A 20,492-nucleotide genomic window follows, 5' to 3' on the forward strand; every position below is an offset into this window, starting at 1 on the left:
GATGTTTTATCAATGGTGCTGTATAGATGGAGAAGTCTTGAGACTACTGTAAAAATAAGACTGAAAACCAGAAACAGGAGGCTTAAGTTCAAACCCTGAGAACACCAGAGAACTCCTGACTCCAGGGAACATTAATCAACAGGAACTCACCAAATGCCTCCATACCTACACTGAAACCAAGCACCACTCAAGGGCCAACAAGTTCCAGAGCAAGACATATCATGTAAATTCTCCAGCAACACAGGAACATAGCCCTGAGCTTCAATATACAGGCTGCCCAAAGTCACTCTAAACCCATTGACATCTCATAACTCATACTGGACACTTCATTGCACTTCAGAGAGAAGAAATCCAGCCACACGCCAGAACACGGACACAAGCCTCCCTAACCAAGAAACCTTGACAAGCCACCTGTACAACCCCACCCACAGCGAGGAAACTCCATAATATAGAGAACTCCACAAACTGCCAGAATATAGAAAGGCCACCCCAAACACAGCAATATAACCAAGATGAAGAGACAGAGGAATACCCAGCAGGTAAAGGAACAGGATAAATGCCCACCAAACCAAACAAAAGAGGAAGAGATAGGCATTCTACCTGTTAAAGAATTCTGAATAATGATAGTGAAAATGATCCAAAATCTTGAAATCAAAATGGAAACACAGATAAATAGCCTGGAGACAAGGATTGAAAGATGCAAGAAAGGTTTAACAAAGACCTAGAAGAAATAAAAAGAGTCAATATATATTGAATAATGCAATAAATGAGATCAGAAACATTCTGGAGGCAACAAATAGTAGAATAATGGAGTCAGAAGATAGGATTAGTGAAACAGAAGATAGAATGGTAGAAATAAATGAATCAGAGAGGAAAAAAGAAAAACGAATTAAAAGAAATAAGGACAATCTCAGAGACCTCTGGGACAATGTTAAACGCCCCAACATTCGAATCATAGGAGTCCCAGAAGAAGACGACAAAAAGAAAGACCATGAGAAAATACTTGAAGAGATAATAGTTGAAAAGTTCCCTAAAATTGGGAAGGAAATAATCACCCAAGTCCAAGAAACCCAGAGTCCAAAACAGTATAAACCCAAGGCGAAACACCCCAGGACACATATTAATCAAATTAAAGAAGATCAAACACAAAGAACAAATATTAAAAGCAGCAAGGGAAAAACAACAAATAACACACAAGGGGATTCCCATAAGGATAACAGCTGATCTTTCAATAGAAACTTTTCAGGCCAGGAGGGAATGGCAGGACATACTCAAAGTGATGAAACAATAACCTACAGCCCAGATTACTATACGAAGCAAGGATCTCATTCAAATATGAAGGAGAAATCAAAAGCTTTACAGACAAGCAAAAGCTGAGAGAATTTAGCACCACCAAACCAGCTCTCCAACAAATGCTAAAGGATATTCTCTAGACAGGAAACACAAAAAGGGAGTATAAACTCGAACCCAAAACAATAAAGTAAATGGCAACGGGATCAAACTTATCAATAATTACCTTAAACGTAAATCGGTTGAATGCCCCCACTAAAAGACAAAGACTGGCTGAATGGATACAAAAACAAGATCCCTATATATGTTGTCTACAAGAGACCACCTCAAAACAAGGGACACATACAGACTGAAAGTGAAGGGCTGGAAAAAGATATTCCATGCAAATAGAGACCAAAAGAAAGCAGGAGTAGCAATACTCTTATCCGATAAAATAGACTTAAAAACAAAGGCTATGAAAAGAGACAAAGAAGGACACTACATAATGATCAAAGGATCAATCCAAGAAGATATAACAATTATAAATATATATGCACCCAACATAGGAGCACCACAGTAAGTAAGACAAATGCTAACAAGTATGAAAGGGGAAATTAACAATAACACAATAGTAGGAGACTTTAATACCCCACTCACACCTATGGACAGATCAACTAAATGGAAAATTAACAAGGAAACACAAATTTTAAATGATACAATAGACCAGTTAGACCTAATTGATATCTATAGGACATTTCACTCCCAAACAAGGAATTTCACCTTTTCTCAAGCACACATGGAACCTTCTCCAGGATAGATCACATCCTGGGCCATAAATCTAGCCTTGGTAAATTCAAAAAAATCGAAATCATTCCAAGCATCTTTTCTGACTGCAATGCAGTAAGATTAGATCTCAATTACAGGAGAAAACCTATTAAAAATTCCAACATATGGAGGCTGAACAACACACTTCTGAATAACCAACAAATCACAGAAGAAATCAAAATATGCATAGAAATGAATGAAAATGAAAACACAACAACCCAAAACCTATGGGACACTGTAAAAACAGTGCTAAGGGGAAAGTTCATAGCAATACAGGCATACCTCAAGAAACAAGAAAAAAGTCAAGTAAATAACCTAACTCTACACCTAAAGCAACTAGAAAAGGAAGAAATGAAGAACCCCAGGGTTAGTAGAAGGAAAGAAATCTTAAAAATTAGGGCAGAAATAAATGCAAAAGAAACAAAAGAGACCATAGCAAAAATCAACAAAGCCAAAAGTTGGTTCTTTGAAAGGATAAATAAAACTGACAAACCATTAGCCAGACTCATCAAGAAACAAAGGGAGAAAAATCAAATCAATAATATTAGAAATGAAAATGGAGAGATCACAACAGACAACACAGAAATACAAAGGATCATAAGAGACTATTTTCGGCAATTATATGCCAATAAAATGGACAACATGGAAGAAATGGACAAATTCTTAGAAAAGTACAACTTTTCCAAACTGAACCAGGAAGAGATAGAAAATCTTAACAGACCCATCGCAAGCACGGAAATTGAAACTGTAATCAGAAATCTTCCAGCAAACAAAAGCCCAGGTTCAGACGGCTTCACAGATGAATTCTACCAAAAACTTAGAGACGAGTTAACACCTATCCTACTCAAACACTTCCAGAAAATTGCAGAGGAAGGTAAACTTCCAGACTCATTCTATGAGGCCACCATCACCCTAATACCAAAACCTGATAAACATGCCACAAAAAAAGAAAACTACAGGCCAATATCACTAATGAACATAGATGCAAAAATCCTTAACAAAATTCTAGCAGTCAGAATCCAACAACACATTAAAAAGATCAGACACCATGACCAAATGGGCTTTATCCCAGGGATGCAAGGAGTCTTCAATATCCTCAAATCAATCAGTGTAATACACCACATTAACAAATTGAAAGTGGTCAACCACTTGTAAAAGAATGAAACTAGAACAGTTTCTAACACCATACATAAAAATAAACTCAAAATGGATTAAAGATCTAAACGTAAGGCCAGAAACTATAAAACTCCTAGAGGAGAACATAGGCAAAACACTCTCCGACATAAATCACAGCAGGATCCTCTATGACCCACCTCCCAGAATATTGGAAATAAAAGCAAAAATAAACAAATGGGACCTAATTAAAATTAAAAGCTTCTGCACAACGAAGGAAACTATAAGCAAGGTGAAAAGACAGTCTTCAGAATGGGAGAAAATAATAGCAAGTGAAGCAACTGACAATTAATCTCAAAAATATACAAGCAACTCCTGCAGCTCAATTCCAGAAAATAAATGACCCAATCAAAAAATGGGCCAAAGATCTAAACAGACATTTCTCCAAAGAAGACATACAGATGGCTAATAAACATGAAAAGATGCTCAACATCACTCATTATTAGAGAAATGCAAATCAAAACCACAATGAGGTACCATTTCATGCCAGTCAGAATGGCTGCTACCCAAAAGCCTACAAGCAATAAATGCTGGAGAGGGTGTAGAGAAAAGGGAACCCTTTTATACTGTTGGTGGGAATGCAAACTAGTACAGCCACTATGGAGAACAGTGTGGAGATTCCTTAAAAAACTGGAAATAGAACTGCCACACGACCCAGCAATCCCACTGCTGGGCATACACACCGAGGAAACCAGAATTGAAAGAAACACATGTACCTCAATGTTCGTCACAGCTCTGTTTATAATAGCCAGGACTTGGAAGCAACCTAGATGTCCATCAGCAGATGAATGGATAAGAAAGCTGTGGTACATATACACAATGGAATATTACCCAGCCATTAAAAGAATACATTTAAATCAGTTCTAATGAGGTGGATAAAACTGGCGCCTATTATACAGAGTGAAGTAAGCCAGAAAGAAAAACACCAATACAGTATACTGACGCATATATATGGAATTTAGAAAGATGGTAACGATAACCCTGTATGCAAGACAGCAAAAGAGACACAGGTGTATAGAACAGTCTTTTGGACTCTGTGGGAGGGGGCAAGGGTGAGATGATTTGGGAGAATGGCATTGAAACATGTATAATATCATATGTGAAACGAATCGTCAGTCCAGGTTCGATGCATGATACAGGATGCTTGGGGCTGGTGCACTGTGATGACCCAGAGGGGTGGTATGGGGAGAGAGGTGGGAGGGGGTTCAGGATGGGAAACACGTGTACATCCGTGGTGGATTCATGTTGATGTATGGTAAAACCAATACAATATTGTAATTAGCCTCCAATTAAAATAAATAAAAAATTTTTAAAAGATGAATATGAGACGGAATGAAGGTCAAGATGAAACAGATTATTTTACAAACACAACAGAAATAGTGGGGGTAAGTCAGATGATGTACTCTGTATTATAAATATGAGATAAATTATTTCAAATTCAACTTAGGAGAAAGTGAGGTTGTGAAAACTCAATACTTATACTCTTCTGAATGACATATAGCTGATTTTTATGAAGAACTGAAAGAAAATTTGATACTTAGCTTTTTTGGTCGTGTTTTTGAGGTTGGTGGTGGTTTTTGTTTTTTTCTTTAATTGAAGTGTAGTCATTTACAATACTGTGTTAGTTTCAGGTGTATAGCAATGTGACTTGGTTACACTTGTATATGTATATATCTATATTGAATATAGTTCCCTCTGGAAGTTCATTTTAATTTGAAGTGATTTCTCTTTTTAAAAAAATTCTCACTTTGAAATTAATCAAGTGATGTCTTCTGTTTAATCTAGCAAAACTTTCATTCATAGGCAATTCTAGATGAGCTCTGTTTTAGGCCTTCAGTTCAGTTCAGTTCAGTTCAGTCGCTCAGTCATGTCCGACTCTTTGTGACCCCATGAATCGCAGCACACCAGGCCTCTCTGTCCATCACCAACTCCCGGAGTTCACTCAGACTCACGTCCATCGAGTCAGATGGCCATCAAAATGGCCATCCAGCCATCTCATCCTCTGTCGTCCCCTTCTCCTCCTGCCCCCAATCCCTCCCAGCATCAGAGTCTTTTCCAATGAGTCAACTCGATATATTATGAATTAAGAATTTGTGGCCCTTCTGTTTCTTGTGGTTACTAACTTACTGTTTGATACATACTTAATGTACTTAACTAATTTATCTTACTGTTTGGTATGATCTTGCTGGAGGTTTTGGATCTTTTTGAAAATAAAGAGGAAATAAATAAGCATTTTATCTTGTCTTTTACTAAAATTATAATTTATAATTATATAAATGAGATTCCTAAGCTCTCTTCATGACATGAAAAAATTTAAAGCTGCAACAGTCTTAAAGAAAAAAATGTAGAACTCTGCCCGCTGCCTCCCTGGAGAGATTCTGATTTATCTTTTCCTAACATCTGCAAGTAATGGGCAATTATACACATTAAATGAATGAAATCACAATTCATGATTTTTTTCTTATGTAGACTACTTGTTATAAAATCATAAGGAAAGAAGAATTACCAACAGAGTTTATAAAATAATCTCAGAAAGATAATTTTTTACTTTTTAAAATATCTCTAGTAATATATATATTCCATTTTAAGAATTTTATTAAAGAATAAAACTTTAAGAAGTTTATTTTTAAGAAGTATTTTTTTAAGTTAAGAAGTTATTTTTAAGTTAAGTTTTATATTTAAGAAGCTTTATTAGCTTTAGTATTTATAGGTGTTAAATTAGCATGTCAGTTCTTTGTTATACATGTTAAACTAAAATGCAAATTCTTCCATATCTAAAACTCAGTCATTGTGGTTACTTGATTTTTTCAGCTCATTTGTTCTTTCCTGATGTGAATATTGAATCTTGCTTGAAAATCATAGATGTATTTGAAAACTTTTAAATTTCCAACTTGGATAATCATAGTTTTACTACTTTTTTAATATCTAGATTGTTCCTTCAGTCTTTATCTGCCATTGAAGAGGGCATAGATAGAAAATTAGAGCCATTAGTGTGCTGTTTACCAGGAAAAAAGAAGAAAACGATGAAATTTTCAAATGGGGTTTTTAGAAAATGTATTTATTTTTCAATTGAAGGATAATCGCTTTACAGAATTTTGTTTTCTGTCAAACATCAAGAATCAGCCATAGGTACACCCATGTCCCCTCCCTCCCAAGAGTTGACTCATTGGAAAAGACTCTGATGCTGGGAGAGATTGGGGGCAGGAGGAGAAGGGGATGACCCAGGATGAGATGGCTGGATGGCATCACAGACTTGATGGACGTGAGTCTGAGTGAACTCCGGGAGATGGTGATGGACAGGGAGGCCTGGCGTGCTGCGATTCATGGGGTCGCAGAGTCGGACATGACTGAGCGACTGAACTGAACTGAACTGAACTGAACTGATTTATTTTTCAATTGAAGGATAATCGCGTTACAGAATTTTGTTGTCTTCTGTCAAACATCAAGAATCAGCCATAGGTACACCCATGTCCCCTCCCTCCCAAACCCTCCTCCCATCTCCCTCCCCATCCCGACCTTCTAGATTGTCACAGAGTCCCTTTCTGAGTTCCCTGAGTCATACAACAAATTCCCATTGGCTATCTATTTTACATATGGAACTGTAAGTTTCCATGTTACTCTTTCCATCCATCTCACCCTCTCCCCTCTTCCCCTCCCCCCATGTCTGTAAGTCTGTTCTCTATATCTGTTTCTCCCTTCCTGCCCTGCAAATAAATTCATCAGTACCATTGTAGATTCAGAATCTTTGTTAGATTCCATGTATATGCGAATAGTATATGATATTTATACTTCTCTTTCTGACTTTCCTTTCACTCCGGAGAATAGGCTCTAGGTTTGTCAACCTCATTAGAACTGACTCAAATGTGTTTCTCTTTATGGCTGAGTAATAGTCCATTGTATATATTGTTCTAGTTCTATGAAAAATGCCATTGGTAATTTGAAAGTGATCACACTGAATCTGTAGATTGCATTTGGTAATATATTCATTTTCACACTATTCATTCTTCCTACCCAGGAATATGGAATATCTCTCCACCTGTTTATGTCATCTTTCTTCTCTTTTCTCGGTGTCTTAGAATTTTCCATCTTTTGTCTCCTTAGGTAGGTTTATTACTAGATACTTTATTCTTTTTGTTGCAGTGGTGAACGGGATTGGCTCCTTAATTTCACTTTCTGATTTTTCATTGTTAGTGTATAGGAATTCAAGTGATTTATGTGTATTGACCTTGTATCATACAACCTTGCTATATTCATTATTTAGTTCTAGAAATTTTCTTTTACTAGAAAATAGATAGTTTCTTTTGGGTTTTCTATGTGCATATCATGTCATTTGCAAAAGTGAGAGTTTTACTTCTTCTTTTCAGATCTGGATTCTTTTAATTTCTTTTTCTTCTCTGATTGCCATAGCTAGGACTTCCAAAACCATGCTGAATAATTGTGGTGAGAACGGACAACTTTGTCTTGTTCGTGATCTTAGAGGGAATGCTTTTCATTTTTCCTCATTGAGAATAATGTTTGCTGTGGGTTTATTCTATATGGCCTTTACTATGTTGACAAAGGTTCCTCCTGTGTCCATTTTTTGAAGCGTTTTTGTCATAAACAGGTGCTGAATTGTGTCAAAGGCTTTTTCTGCCTCTATTGAGATGATCATATGGTTTTTATTTTTCAGTTTGTTAAGATGGTGCATCACATTGAAATTGGTTTGTGTATATTGAAGAATCCTTGCATCCCTGGCATAAACCCAAATTGATCATGGTATATGAGCTATTGAATGTGTTGTTGAATTGTGTTTGCTAGAATTTTGTTGAGGATTTTTACATCTGTGTTTGTCAGTGATATTGGCCTGTAATTTTCTTTTTTGTGTTGTCTCTGCCTGGTTTTGGTATCGAGGTGATTTTGGCCTCATAAAATGAGTTCAGAAGTGTTCCTTCTTCTGCAATTTTTTGGAAGAGTTTCAGAAAAATAGGCATTAGCTCTTCTCTAAACGTTTGATAAAATTACCCTGTGAAGCCATCTGGCCCTGGGCTTTTGTTTTTGGGAGATTTTGGATAACACTTTCAATTTCAGTGTTTGTAATTGGCATGTTTGTAATTTTTATTTCTCCCTGATTCAGTTTTGGGAGGTTGAACTTTTCTAAGAATCTGTCCATTTCCTCTCAGTTGTCCCTTTTATTAGCATATTGTTGCTCAGAACATTCTCTCATGATCCTTTTCATCTCTGTGTTGTCTGTTGTAACCTCTCTTTTTTCACTTCTAATCTTGTCAATTTGATTTTTCTCCCTTCTGTTCTTGATGAGTCTGGCTAGTGGTTTGTCCATTTTGCTTATCTTCTCAAAGAACCAGTGTTCAGTCTGATTAATCTTTGCTATTGTTTCCTTCATTTTCTTTTTCATTTATTTCTGCTCTGATCTGTATGATTGCTTTCCTTCTGCTGACTTTGAGAGGTTTTGGTTCTTTTTCCAGCTGCTTTAAATGTAGGGTGTTGCCTGTTCGATGCTTTTCTTGTCCTGGAGGTAGGATTTTGCTGCTATCAACTTCTCTCTTAGAAGTGCTTTTACTGAATCCCATAGGTTTGGGGTGGTTGTGTTTTTGTGTCATTTGTTTCTAGGAATCTTTTGATTTCCTTTCTTATTTCTTCAATAACCTTTTTGTTATTTAGTAATGAATTGTTTAATCTCCATGAGTTTGTGTTTTTTTACGTTTTTCTCCTGTAGTTGCTATCTAGTCTCATAGTGTTGTGGTCAGAGAAGATACGTGATATATTTTCAATTTTTTAAATTTACCGAGGCTTGATTTGTGGCCCAAGATGTGGTCTATCCTGGAGAATGTTCCATGTGCAGTTGCGAACAAAGTATATTCTGCATTTGGATAGAAAGTCCTGAAGATATCAATTAGATCCATTGGGTCTAATGTTTCACTGAAGTTTTGTGTTTCCTTATTGATTCTCTGTTTTGATGATCTATCCATTGGTATAAGTGGGGTGTTAAAGTCCCCCACTATGACTGTGTTGCTGTTGAATTCCCCTCTTATGCCTGTTAGTGTTTGCCTTGTGTATTGAGGTGCTTCCATGTTGGGGGCATAAATATTTCCAATTGTTATGTCTTCTTGGATTGATCCTTTTTATGTAGTGTCCTTCTTTGTCTCTTATAATATTCTTTATTTTAAAGTCTATTTGTGTGAAATAAGGATTGCCACACTGGCTTTCTTTTGGTTACCGTTCAAATGGAATATCTTTTTCCATCCATTTACTTTCAGTCTGTATGTGTCTCTAGGTCTGAAGCAGTCTCTTGTGGGCAGTATATATATTGGCTCTTGTTTTTGTATTCATTCAGTTATCCTGTATCTTTTGGTTGGTGAATTGAATCCATTTAATTTAAAGTAATAATCAATATATATGTTCCTGTTGACATTTTCTTAATTGTTTTGGGTTTGTTTTTGTAAGTCTTTCCTTTCTCTTGTGTTTACTGGCTGTAAATCCCTTTAGTATTTGTTGTAAGGCTGGTTTGGTGGTGCTAAATTCTCTTAACTTTTGCTTTGTCTGTAAAGCTTTTGATTTCACCATCAATTTTGAATGAGATCTTTTCAAATGGGGTTTTCTATTTCTTTCTTATGTCATAGTAGTACTTTAAAATGCCTCATATTTCCATCCTCACATAAGCATTTCTCCTCTACAAATTAAAACTTGTCTTTTAAGGTCAATTTTAAAACAGAGTCTAACATAATAAAGGCTATATATGACAAACCCACAGCAAACATTATCCTCAATGGTGAAAAATTGAAAGCATTTCCCCTAAAGTCAGGAACAAGACAAAGGTGCCCACTTTCACCACTACTATTCAACATAGTTCTGGAAGTTTTGGCCACAGCAATCAGAGCAGAAAAAGAAATAAAAGGAATCCAAATTGGAAAAGAAGAAGTAAAACTTTCACTGTTTGCGGATGACATGATCCTCTACATAGAAAACCCTAAAGACTCCACCAGAAAATTACTAGAGCTAATCAATGAATATAGTAAAGTTGCAGGATATAAAATCAGCACACAGAAATCCCTTGCATTCCTATACACTAATAATGAGAAAGTAGAAAAAGAAACTAAGGAAACAATTCCATTCACCATTACAACGAAAAGAATAAAATACTTAGGAATATATCTACCTAAAGAAACTAAAGACCTATATATAGAAAACTATAAAACACTGATGAAAGAAATCAAAGAGGACACTAATAGATGGAGAAATATACCATGTTCATGGATCGGAAGAATCAATATAGTGAAAATGAGTATACTACCCAAAGCAATTTACAAATTCAGTGCAACCCCTATCAAGCTACCAGCCATATTTTTCACAGAACTAGAACAAATAATTTCAATATTTGTATGGAAATACAAAAAACCTCGAACAGCCAAAGCAATCTTGAGAAAGAAGAACGGAACTGGAGGAATCAACTTGCCTGACTTCAGGCTCTACTACAAAGCCACAGTCATCAAGACAGTATGGTACTGGCACAAAGACAGACATATAGATCAATGGGACAAAATAGAAAGCCCAGAGATAAATCCACACACATATGGACACCTTATCTTTGACAAAGGAGGCAAGAATATACAATGGAGTAAAGACAATCTCTTTAACAAGTGGTGCTGGGAAAACTGGTCAACCACTTGTAAAAGAATGAAACTAGATCACTTTCTAACACCGCACACAAAAATAAACTCAAAATGGATTAAAGATCTAAATGTAAGACCAGAAACTATAACACTCCTAGAGGAGAACATAGGCAAAATACTCTCCAACATAAATCACAGCAGGATCCTCTATGAGCCACCTCCCAGAATACTGGAAATAAAAGCAAAAATAAACAAATGGGATCTAATTAAAATTAAAAGCTTCTGCACAACAAAGGAAAATATAAGCAAGGTGAAAAGACAGCCTTCTGAATGGGAGAAAATAATAGCAAATGAAGCAACTGACAAACAACTAATCTCAAAAATATACAAGCAACTTATGCAGCTCAATTCCAGAAAAATAAACGACCCAATCAAAAAATGGGCCAAAGAACTAAATAGACATTTCTCCAAAGACATACGGATGGCTAACAAACACATGAAAAGATGCTCAACATCACTCATTATAAGAGAAATGCAAATCAAAACCACAATGAGGTACCACTTCACACCAGTCAGAATGTCTGCGATCCAAAAATCTGCAAGCAATAAATGCTGGAGAGGGTGTGGAGAAAAGGGAACCCTCCTACACTGTTGGTGGGAATGCAAACTAGTACAGCCACTTTGGAGAACAGTGTGGAGATTCCTCAAAAAATTGCAAATAAAACTACCTTATGACCCAGCAATCCCACTGCTGGGCATACACACCGAGGAAACCAGAATTGAAAGAGACACATGTACCCCAATGTTCATTGCAGCACTGTTTATAATAGCCAGGACATGGAAACAACCTAGATGTCCATCAGCAGATGAATGGATAAGAAAGCAGTGGTACATCTACACAATGGAGTATTACTCAGCCATTAAAAAGAATACATTTGAATCAGTTCTGATGAGATGGATGAAACTGGAGCCAATTATACAGAGTGAAGTAAGCCAGAAAGAAAAACACCAATACAGTCTACTAACACATATTTATGGAATTTAGAAAGATGGCAATGACGACCCTGTATGCAAGACAGCAAAAAAGACACAGATGTGTATAATGGACTTTTGGACTCAGAGGGAGAGGGAGAGGGTGGGATGATTTGGGAGAATGGCATTGTAACATGTATACTATCATGTAAGAATCGAGTCGCCAGTCTATGTCCGACGCAGGATACAGCATGCTTGGGGCTGGTGCACGGTGATGACCCAGAGAGATGTTATGGGGAGGAAGGTGGGAGGGGGGGTTCCTGTTTGGGAACGCATGTACACCCGTGGTGGATTCATGTCAATGTATGGCAAAACCAATACAGTATTGTAAAGTAAAATAAAGTTAAAAAAAAAAAAAGAGTCTTCTTGTAGCATCTTGAAATGGTGTTTTACAATTAAACCTTTTCATTAAACAAAATGCTTATTATGGTAATATGAGAGAAATGAGTATTTTCATATATTTATAAAAGTATATTTTTATATCCTTGAAATATGTTGAAATATATAATTGACAATTTTAATCTCATAGTTTTCTTTCCCTGGTATTGTTTTATTTTCAAAAGTTCAGAATTATGCCTAGGTTTGCATTAATTATACCAGGTTAGTATCTTTTACAAATAATTATCTTTACAGTATGTTTTTCCTGAATAAGTTTATCTATTTCTAATTCAAATGTATTTACCCAAATCCTTTCTTCTGAGTCCCTTGCATGCCTCAAAATAATTTATTACACCCCAAACTGAAGGCATTGTCCCTGACGCTTCCCTCATCCCTTACTCTTTGTAAGCTATCCCTTCATCTGTCCTCCCCATCCTAGTAGACAGCATCACTGAAATGCCACAGCAGGAAAAATCCCGGACTCCAAACTTCCTTGAAATTACCACCTCCAGTCACTCAGGAAGTTCAGTATTTTCTGCCTGCTTATCATTTTTCATATCTTATCACCATAACTCACTGTCTCACCTATAATCTTGAAATATTCTTTTCTAGTTTTGCTACCCTGATGTTCTTTTTTATGTTGCTGCCAGAGTAATCTTTCTAAAATATACTTGTCCATCTTTTCACTCCTCCTGGCTCTGCAGTTTGTTTTAGAATGACTGTTACCATTTGTATTTGGCTATTTTAAAAGCCAAATTAGCTTTTTAATTACAGTTTAATGGACACTTTGGGTGATGTACAGTATCTACTGTACTTACTGTCCACTCTGGAGCATTGCTTATAGGGTTTTTTTTTTTTAATGCTCTCCTGTAAAATACCATCTTATTTGCTATTTCCTTCAATCTAAGTCTGAATTTGGCTATGAGTTCATGGTCTGTGCCACAGTCAGCTCCCAGTCTTGTTTTTGCTGACTGTATAGAACTTCTCCATCTTTGGCTGCAAAGAATATAATCAACCTGATTTTGGTATTGACCATCTGGTGATGTCCATGTGTAGAGTCTTCTCTTGTGTTGCTGGAAGAGGGTGTTTGCTATGACCAGTGCGATCACTTGGCAAAACTCTATTAGCCTTTGCCCTGCATTCTGTACTCCAAGGCCAAATATCCAAATAGGGAAAGGAGTACATCAAGGCTATATATTGTCACCCTGCTTATTTAAGTTATATGCAGAGTACATCATGAGAAACTCTGGGCTGGATGAAGCACAAGCTAGAATCAAGATTGCTGGGAGAAATATCAATAACCTCAGATATGCAAATGACACCACCGTTATGGCAGAAAGCAAAGAACTAAAGAGCCTCTTGATGAAGGTGAAAGAGGAGAGTGAAAAAGTTGGCTTAAAACTCAACATTCAGAAAACTAAGATTATGGCATCCAGTCCCATCACTTCATGGCAAATAGATGGGGAAACAGTGGAAACAATGACAGACTATATTTTCTTGGGTTCCAAAATCACTGCAGATGGTGACTGCAGCCATGAAATTAAAAGACACTTGCTCCTTGGAAGAAAAGTTATGACCAATCTGTATAACATATTAAAAACCAGAGACATTACTTTGCCAGCAAAAGTCCGTCTGGTCAAAGCTGTGATTTTTCCAGTAGTCATGTACGGATGTGAGAGTTGGACTATAAAGACAGCTGAGCGCCAAAGAATTGATGCTTTTAAACTGTGGTGTTGGAGAAGACTCTTAACAGGCCCTTGGACTGCAAGGAGATCCAACCAGTCCATCCTAAAGGAAATCAGTCCTGAATATTAACTGGAAGGACTGATGCTGAAGCTGAAACTTTGGCCACCTGATGTGAAGAACTGACTCATTAGAAAAGACCCTGATGCCAGGAAAGATTGAAGGCAGGAGGAGAAGGGGACGACAGAGGATGAGATGGTTGGATGGCATCACCGACTCAATGGACATGAGTTTGAGTAAACTTTGGGAGTTGGCAATGGACAGGGAGGCCTGGCGTGCTGCAGTCCATGGTGCCACAAAGAGTCGGACACAACTGAGTGGCTGAACTAAACTGAACTTTCTACTTCCTAGTGCAGTGTAGTCTTTTCCCTTTCATTTGAATAAAAGCATGGCACCAAATAAAATAAATTTGTGATGATGTAATGCCTTTACGTGTTTAGTAGATCCCTGTCACTTGAAGGAAGAAGATGACACTTGCTTTTCCCTGTTTGAACCTGGTCCTCCAGTTTTGTCTCTCTATACAGTTCCCAGTAACTGTGATCTAGTTTTCCACATGACTTGTGAACATTGTTTCACACCTATCTGTTGGTTCATGCCATCCTTCCTAGAATCCCCATCACACCCCGGCTCTGCACTCTGTCTTCTGAGACACAGCCCTTTGTCACAGCGTTCCTTGAGCTTCGCAGGTACACCTGCCTCCTCTCTCCTTTGTGCGCATCCTGTGCTCGGTCCACTTCAGCTGCAGAGATGTCGAAGGATACTCTTCTGCTCTTGTTTGTGTCCGTGTGTCTCTGCCTTGCCTAGACGCAGAGCAGAGTCACTCTTCTCTTTACAGTTCTAACTTCTCCCAGGACACCCTAGAGGATGTGCTAGACACAGTGATTGTTTGTCGTCTCACTGACGGGGTGAAGGACCAATGAATGAATATGTTTTCTGAAGTTGGGTTTTGGTTTTATTTTGTCTTGTTTTTATAGGAAGGAGCCACAAAGCCAGAACTTGTTGAAAAAGAAAGTGATGCTGATATCATTGAAAGGGCTCCCCAAGGGCAAGCAAATCATGACCATTTGACTTCTGTTGATAGAGCACGTGAAAATGATAGAAGTGGTAAGTTAGTGAATGCCTGTAAATTTTGTCTATACTTAAAAGCAAATATAAAAACATGTAAATGGTATAGATCCAAATTCAATATCCATTTCATTTTAAGTACACTTCTTTTGCTCTCTTTCTTCAGAAGTGTCCCACCTACTACCAACTTTTTCTTCCTGAAAATGCTTCAACCCTCTGAAATTCTTTTCCACTACTTTATTTTATTGAAATATTTGTGGATAGAGGTAGATTTACATACGTCTTTAAAATTCACAGTAGTGAATGTTCTCATTAATGTATCTGTGACTGCATTTTACAGGCATGATGTCAGCCCTAGGACTGGGAGAGGAGAAAGATATAGAATCACCTTGGGATTCTGAGGTACTGTCTTCTATTATTATTTTGAAATGTAAGCCCTGAGTAATGTAAGTACATGAAAGCAGGAGATGCTGTGACTCTCTCACCCTTGCATTTCCCCATCAAAACTTTTTTCTTGCTTTTAACCTATATTGAATAAAATAATTCTGTGCTAAATACTACCACCTAGTACACTTTTGTTCATTTACAAGATTCACCTAGTGAAGTCAGTGTAGTACAAAATCCAAGGGTTAGAGATCATAAGGAATCCCTTTGAGTTCTGAAGCTACATTTATCTGAAAATTGAAACCTTATTTCAGGTCAGCCCATGGCCAAATGTTTCTTTGTTTTGTGTGTGTGTGTGTGTGTGTGTATCACCTCTTTTTTAGATTCTTTTCCCATATAGGCCATTGCAGAATATTGAGTAGCCTTCCCTGTGCTATACAGTTGGTCCTCACTAGTTATCTGTTTCATACACAATAGTGTGCAGTGTGTGTGTGTTAGTCCCAATCTCCCAACCAAATGTGTGTTTCTTTGGTACATACGCATGTGTAAAACTGCTAGAGAGGGTCAGAGAGAAACAGGTTGAATTGTGGTTTTTTATTACTTGGACCTTGAAAGATAGTGCTTGAGACTTGAAAGTGTTACTGTGTTGGATTGTCAGGTTGATCTGGAAGAAACATTTAAGAGAAGCAAAAGCATGGGGAGTAGTAAGAACTATGTGGGGTTATAATAACAGCAGTTTGCTTTAGCAACGTTTTAGTAAGTACAAACCATTTTGGATTGTTTAAGTAGGTGGGGACTTCCCTGGTGGCTCAGAAGGTAAAGTATCTGCCAACATTTTAGACCAAGGTTCGATCCCTGGGTTGGGAAAATCCCCTGGAGAAGGAAATGGCAACCCAGTCCAATACTCTTGCCTGGAAAATCCCATAGATGGAGGAGCTAGGCAGGCTACAATCCATGGGGTCGCAAAGAGTCAGACACAACTGAACAACTAAACTTAAGTAGCAGGGCAGACTACCTTTATGGCAGCCGTACTTGAGGTAACATAAAGTAACGATGCCCTTTTTGAAGGTGGCAGCTATGGAAGGAGATAGGAAGGGCCTAATGTCTTCATTGCTGGCAGCCACTGCCTGGTGATCCAGCAGTATATGAAGTCAGCATGCAGGTTCTGTCATTTGGCAGCTGTGAGATCTTGGCAAAACCTGTCTTAACCGGGTTAAATGTAGGCAATTTTTAAAAGTAGGGTATTTTCTTAAAAAGATATTAGGAAATCCTCATGGAACTCAATATTGATTTTAACAGAGTATCTCTGAGAGCATTCCACTGAAGTTTGTGGACCATTTATTTGGAGATCAAAGAGGAAAAACTACATTAAATGAACAAGTACAAGGTGAGAACTGTATTTTATAGAAAAGTTATTTGACAGAACATAGATTTAAAATGGGACTATTCTAACAGGCAAAAAAAAAAAAAAAAAAAATACCCGTCAGATGCGTAGTGAGGAAAAAGACGAGAAGAGGAGGGAAATTGTGTATCTTATTAGGTGTCAGCCACAGATTAAATTGAGAATCCAGTTTAAGGAGCTAAACGATTAGTTCCTGGACTTCTTGGAGGTCCAAATGTTAAGACTGTCCAGTGCAGGGGTGGAGGTTTGATCCCCGGTCAGGGAACTAAGATTCCACGTGACACATGGGCAAAAGAAAAAATAATTAGTTCTGTTTCAAGATACTCTACAACCAAAGGAAGGTCGAGAAATAAGAGGCAAGAGGGAATGAAGGATGAGAGAGGCAGTGGGTACAGGGAGGAAAGGAAGAAAGGAAGCACAGGTCTGTGGGGGAGGGGGCAATAAGTAATGAAGGTCTCTAGATAAAGGGAGAGTATTTGACCTGGACAATGAATTTGAAGTGAGCTTCCAGCACCAAAACTTGTCAGAGAAGAACAGCAAAGTTCTCCCTCCCTCCTGTTTACTCGTTGTTAGGAAGACATTCAGAACTGCGGTCCCTGGGCGTGCAGAGCAATGTGTCATCCTTTGGGGGAGCGTGGGCATAGGTGCTCAGCTGTAAATGTATGCAAATTGGTGTCATATGAAGTGTTGCTGCTTTCCAGGATGGTGTCACAGGGGACAAAACAAGAGAGTGGGAAAGAAGGAGAGAGTGGGGGACACACTAGGGAGACAAGGAACCTACAGCCTGATAGAGAGTCCACTGGAAAGTTCCCAACTTCTAATGCAGTTTCAGTTTGGGGGGAAAGTGTTACAGTGAGGAAGTTGAGGCTAAGATTTCAGGAGAATAAATTAAGTTGAAGTAATGTAGAAGCAGACTCTGTATAGACCAAATAGTTTCTCAAATTTTAATTAGTTGCCTGGGGACCTTGTGGGAAGTGCACATGCTGAGCATGAGGTCTGAGATTCTGCATTTCCAACAAGCTCTCCGAGTAGCAAGGGTGTAGCCTTGCGTTTGGAGAAGGCAATGGCACCCTACTCCAGTACTCTTGCCTGGAAAATCCCATGGATGGAGGAGCCTGGTAGGCTGTAGTCCATGGGGTCGCTAAGAGTCGGACACGACTGAGCAACTTCACTTTCACTTTTCACTTTCATGCATTGGAGAAGGAAATGGCAACCCACTCCAGTGTTCTTGCCTGGAGAATCCCAGGGATGGGGGAGCCTGGTGGGCTGCCGCCTCTGGGGTCACACAACTGAAGCGACTTAGCAGCAGCAGCAGCAGCAGCAGCCTTGCGTTTAGAGAAATCTGGAAGAAGAGCATTGGCTAGTGCAGGCCATAACAGGATCAAGGAAAAGCATTATTTTATTTTTCTTTCTGAGCGTGTTTATAGCCAGAGGGAAGCAAAGAGTCGAACTAGCAATTACAGGTGTAATATACCATTGCTAAGCAAAGAAGGAAAAGAAGTGGTGGGGATGATCCATAGATAGAATGTAAAGGGGGAAGAATTCAGACCAGGGATCCAGAGATTACCCTTTATAGAGGAAAGACTCTCGTGAAAGGACAAAGGGAGGAAAGTAAGGCTTTAGGGAGATGAGTTTGGAGTCGATGGGGACACTTGAGAGAACTCCTTAGAGATGGCTTCAGTGTATTTACACTGAAAAGAGATAAGATCATTGTTGTTCCCAATAATAAAGGAGGCAGGATGGGGTGCTAGAAATTGGGACAACCCCAGCTACTCCAAGTAACTATAGACATCAAAGATATATGTTGTACTGGTATTTGTTATTCAAATTGGATTAATTTGAATATGGAGGGATTGACTTTTTATTTTTAAGATAACTGATTTTTTGACAGTTGTTTCACAGAAATCCTTTTAAGCATTAGCATGATGTACCCAACCAAACTAAGTTTTGAAACAAAACAGATTGATAGGGTTCATTCCCTAAAGGCTAGAACTGTTATTTTCAATAAATACTACACTGATTTTAAAACATGCAAGATTTTTAACATCTAATAATTCTGTGGCAGTTAAATTTATTATTTCCTTTTTGATCATTATATTTCAATGTTGAGAATTTATTGTACATTATTTCATAGGTGTGTCTTATATGCCTTCTTGCGTGAGTGGATTGGGAAATTTTAAGATGGCTAAATTAGAGGAGCCAAGACATGCAGGCATACCAGTAGCCCACATGGGTATGGAAAAAAAATGAATATTTTTATGAACCATTTTTCTACAAGTGTATATTTGAGCTAATCAGTTCATTACTCTTTCCCTGATGAGAAATGAACTATACATTCTGGTGAACTGTCATCCCAACAGTGCACTTCTTAAATGACTGGATAGACTGAAGAACATGTTAAATACTTGTAGTATAATGGTGTAAATGTTACTGCTGTATTGCATTCAAGATATACTGGTGCATTTTACCATCAGCTTTCACGGTTATCTTCTTGGGTTCATGATTTGCTCCTCTGAGTAAGATTAATTTTCTCCTCATCAGTCAGCATGTTCACATTGGTCTATGTGCTCTTTAATATTTTCTGAAGTCATTGAAAACATGATGTTACTTTTGAAATCTTACTGCATGTTTTGGTAAACCTGTATTCCTGTTTTTTCCTCACGCTCTATAATGGATTCCTATGTCTGTCTTGCCTGTGTCCTAACATCCCCCTAAAAACAAGACACTGAAACGGAATGTATTCAGTGTCAAGGCTGGGCACGAGGATTCTGCTCAGTACTAACTCTGCATGAATGTAGAGCTGGCTTTCATATTTACATGTAATTAACTCTATGTCCGTTTTGCCTTTTAGGTTCTCCTGCTGCTGCTGCTGCTAAGTTGCCCGAGAAATGTCCTAATGTGAAGGTAAAAACACTTATGCTTTTATCTTGAATTATGAACTGTGGATTGTATCCTATGTACATTATTTATTAATAACTTGTTTCCAAACCAATTCAGCCCGCAGTCGGATTGAAAGATTCTGTTCCTAATAAAACAGTCGGAATGAAGGATCCACAAACATCTAGTTCAGGTAAATTTTGCAATACACACTTAACTCTGGCTGCTGCATTGCAGGCAGATGCTTTACCATCGAGCCATCAGGGAAGTCCCTTCTGGAAAGAGGGACACTGAAATACTTGAAATGCTAGCTCTTCGTACTCCTAACTTCTTTTTGCAAATTTAACTGAAGAATTGGACATACATAAGGCAAATGTTATTGTTGGTATCCATGTTTTGAAAAAAAAAGATATTTATAAGCATATGAACAAGAAATGTTCAAAATGTAAGCTTGAACTCAAGATGTTTCTGTATATGTTTCAATACCCTTAAGTTCTCAGTTTGGAATCTCTATACTCTCAGGAATTCTCAGAAATTAATTATTAGACTCAAAGATTTTTCAGCAAATTTGGAAAACTCGGCAGTGGCCACAGGACTGGAAAAGGTCAGTTTTCATTCCAATCCCAAAGAAAGGCAATGCCAAAGAATGCTCAAACTACCGCACAATTGCACTCATCTCACACACTAGTAAAGTAATGCTTAAAAATTCTCCAAGCCAGGCTTCAGCAATACGTGAA

The 20,492-nt window shown here is 37.9% G+C and overlaps 1 protein-coding gene across 1 annotated transcript in view; it reads left to right on the forward strand.

The window, feature by feature from the left end:
* Nucleotides 1-20,492, forward strand: part of LOC138417303 (ankyrin repeat domain-containing protein 26-like) — a 78,061-nt gene that overhangs the window by 19,228 nt on the left and 38,341 nt on the right. The window contains exons 11-15 of the mRNA XM_069547146.1: nt 15,002-15,131; nt 15,433-15,494; nt 16,776-16,863; nt 19,730-19,782; nt 19,876-19,948. Coding sequence (XP_069403247.1) covers nt 15,002-15,131; nt 15,433-15,494; nt 16,776-16,863; nt 19,730-19,782; nt 19,876-19,948 — 406 coding nt within the window. The remainder of the gene's footprint in view (nt 1-15,001; nt 15,132-15,432; nt 15,495-16,775; nt 16,864-19,729; nt 19,783-19,875; nt 19,949-20,492) is intronic.

This window comes from Ovis canadensis, chromosome 13, assembly GCF_042477335.2.
Source record: "Ovis canadensis isolate MfBH-ARS-UI-01 breed Bighorn chromosome 13, ARS-UI_OviCan_v2, whole genome shotgun sequence".
Lineage (NCBI taxonomy): Eukaryota > Metazoa > Chordata > Mammalia > Artiodactyla > Bovidae > Ovis > Ovis canadensis.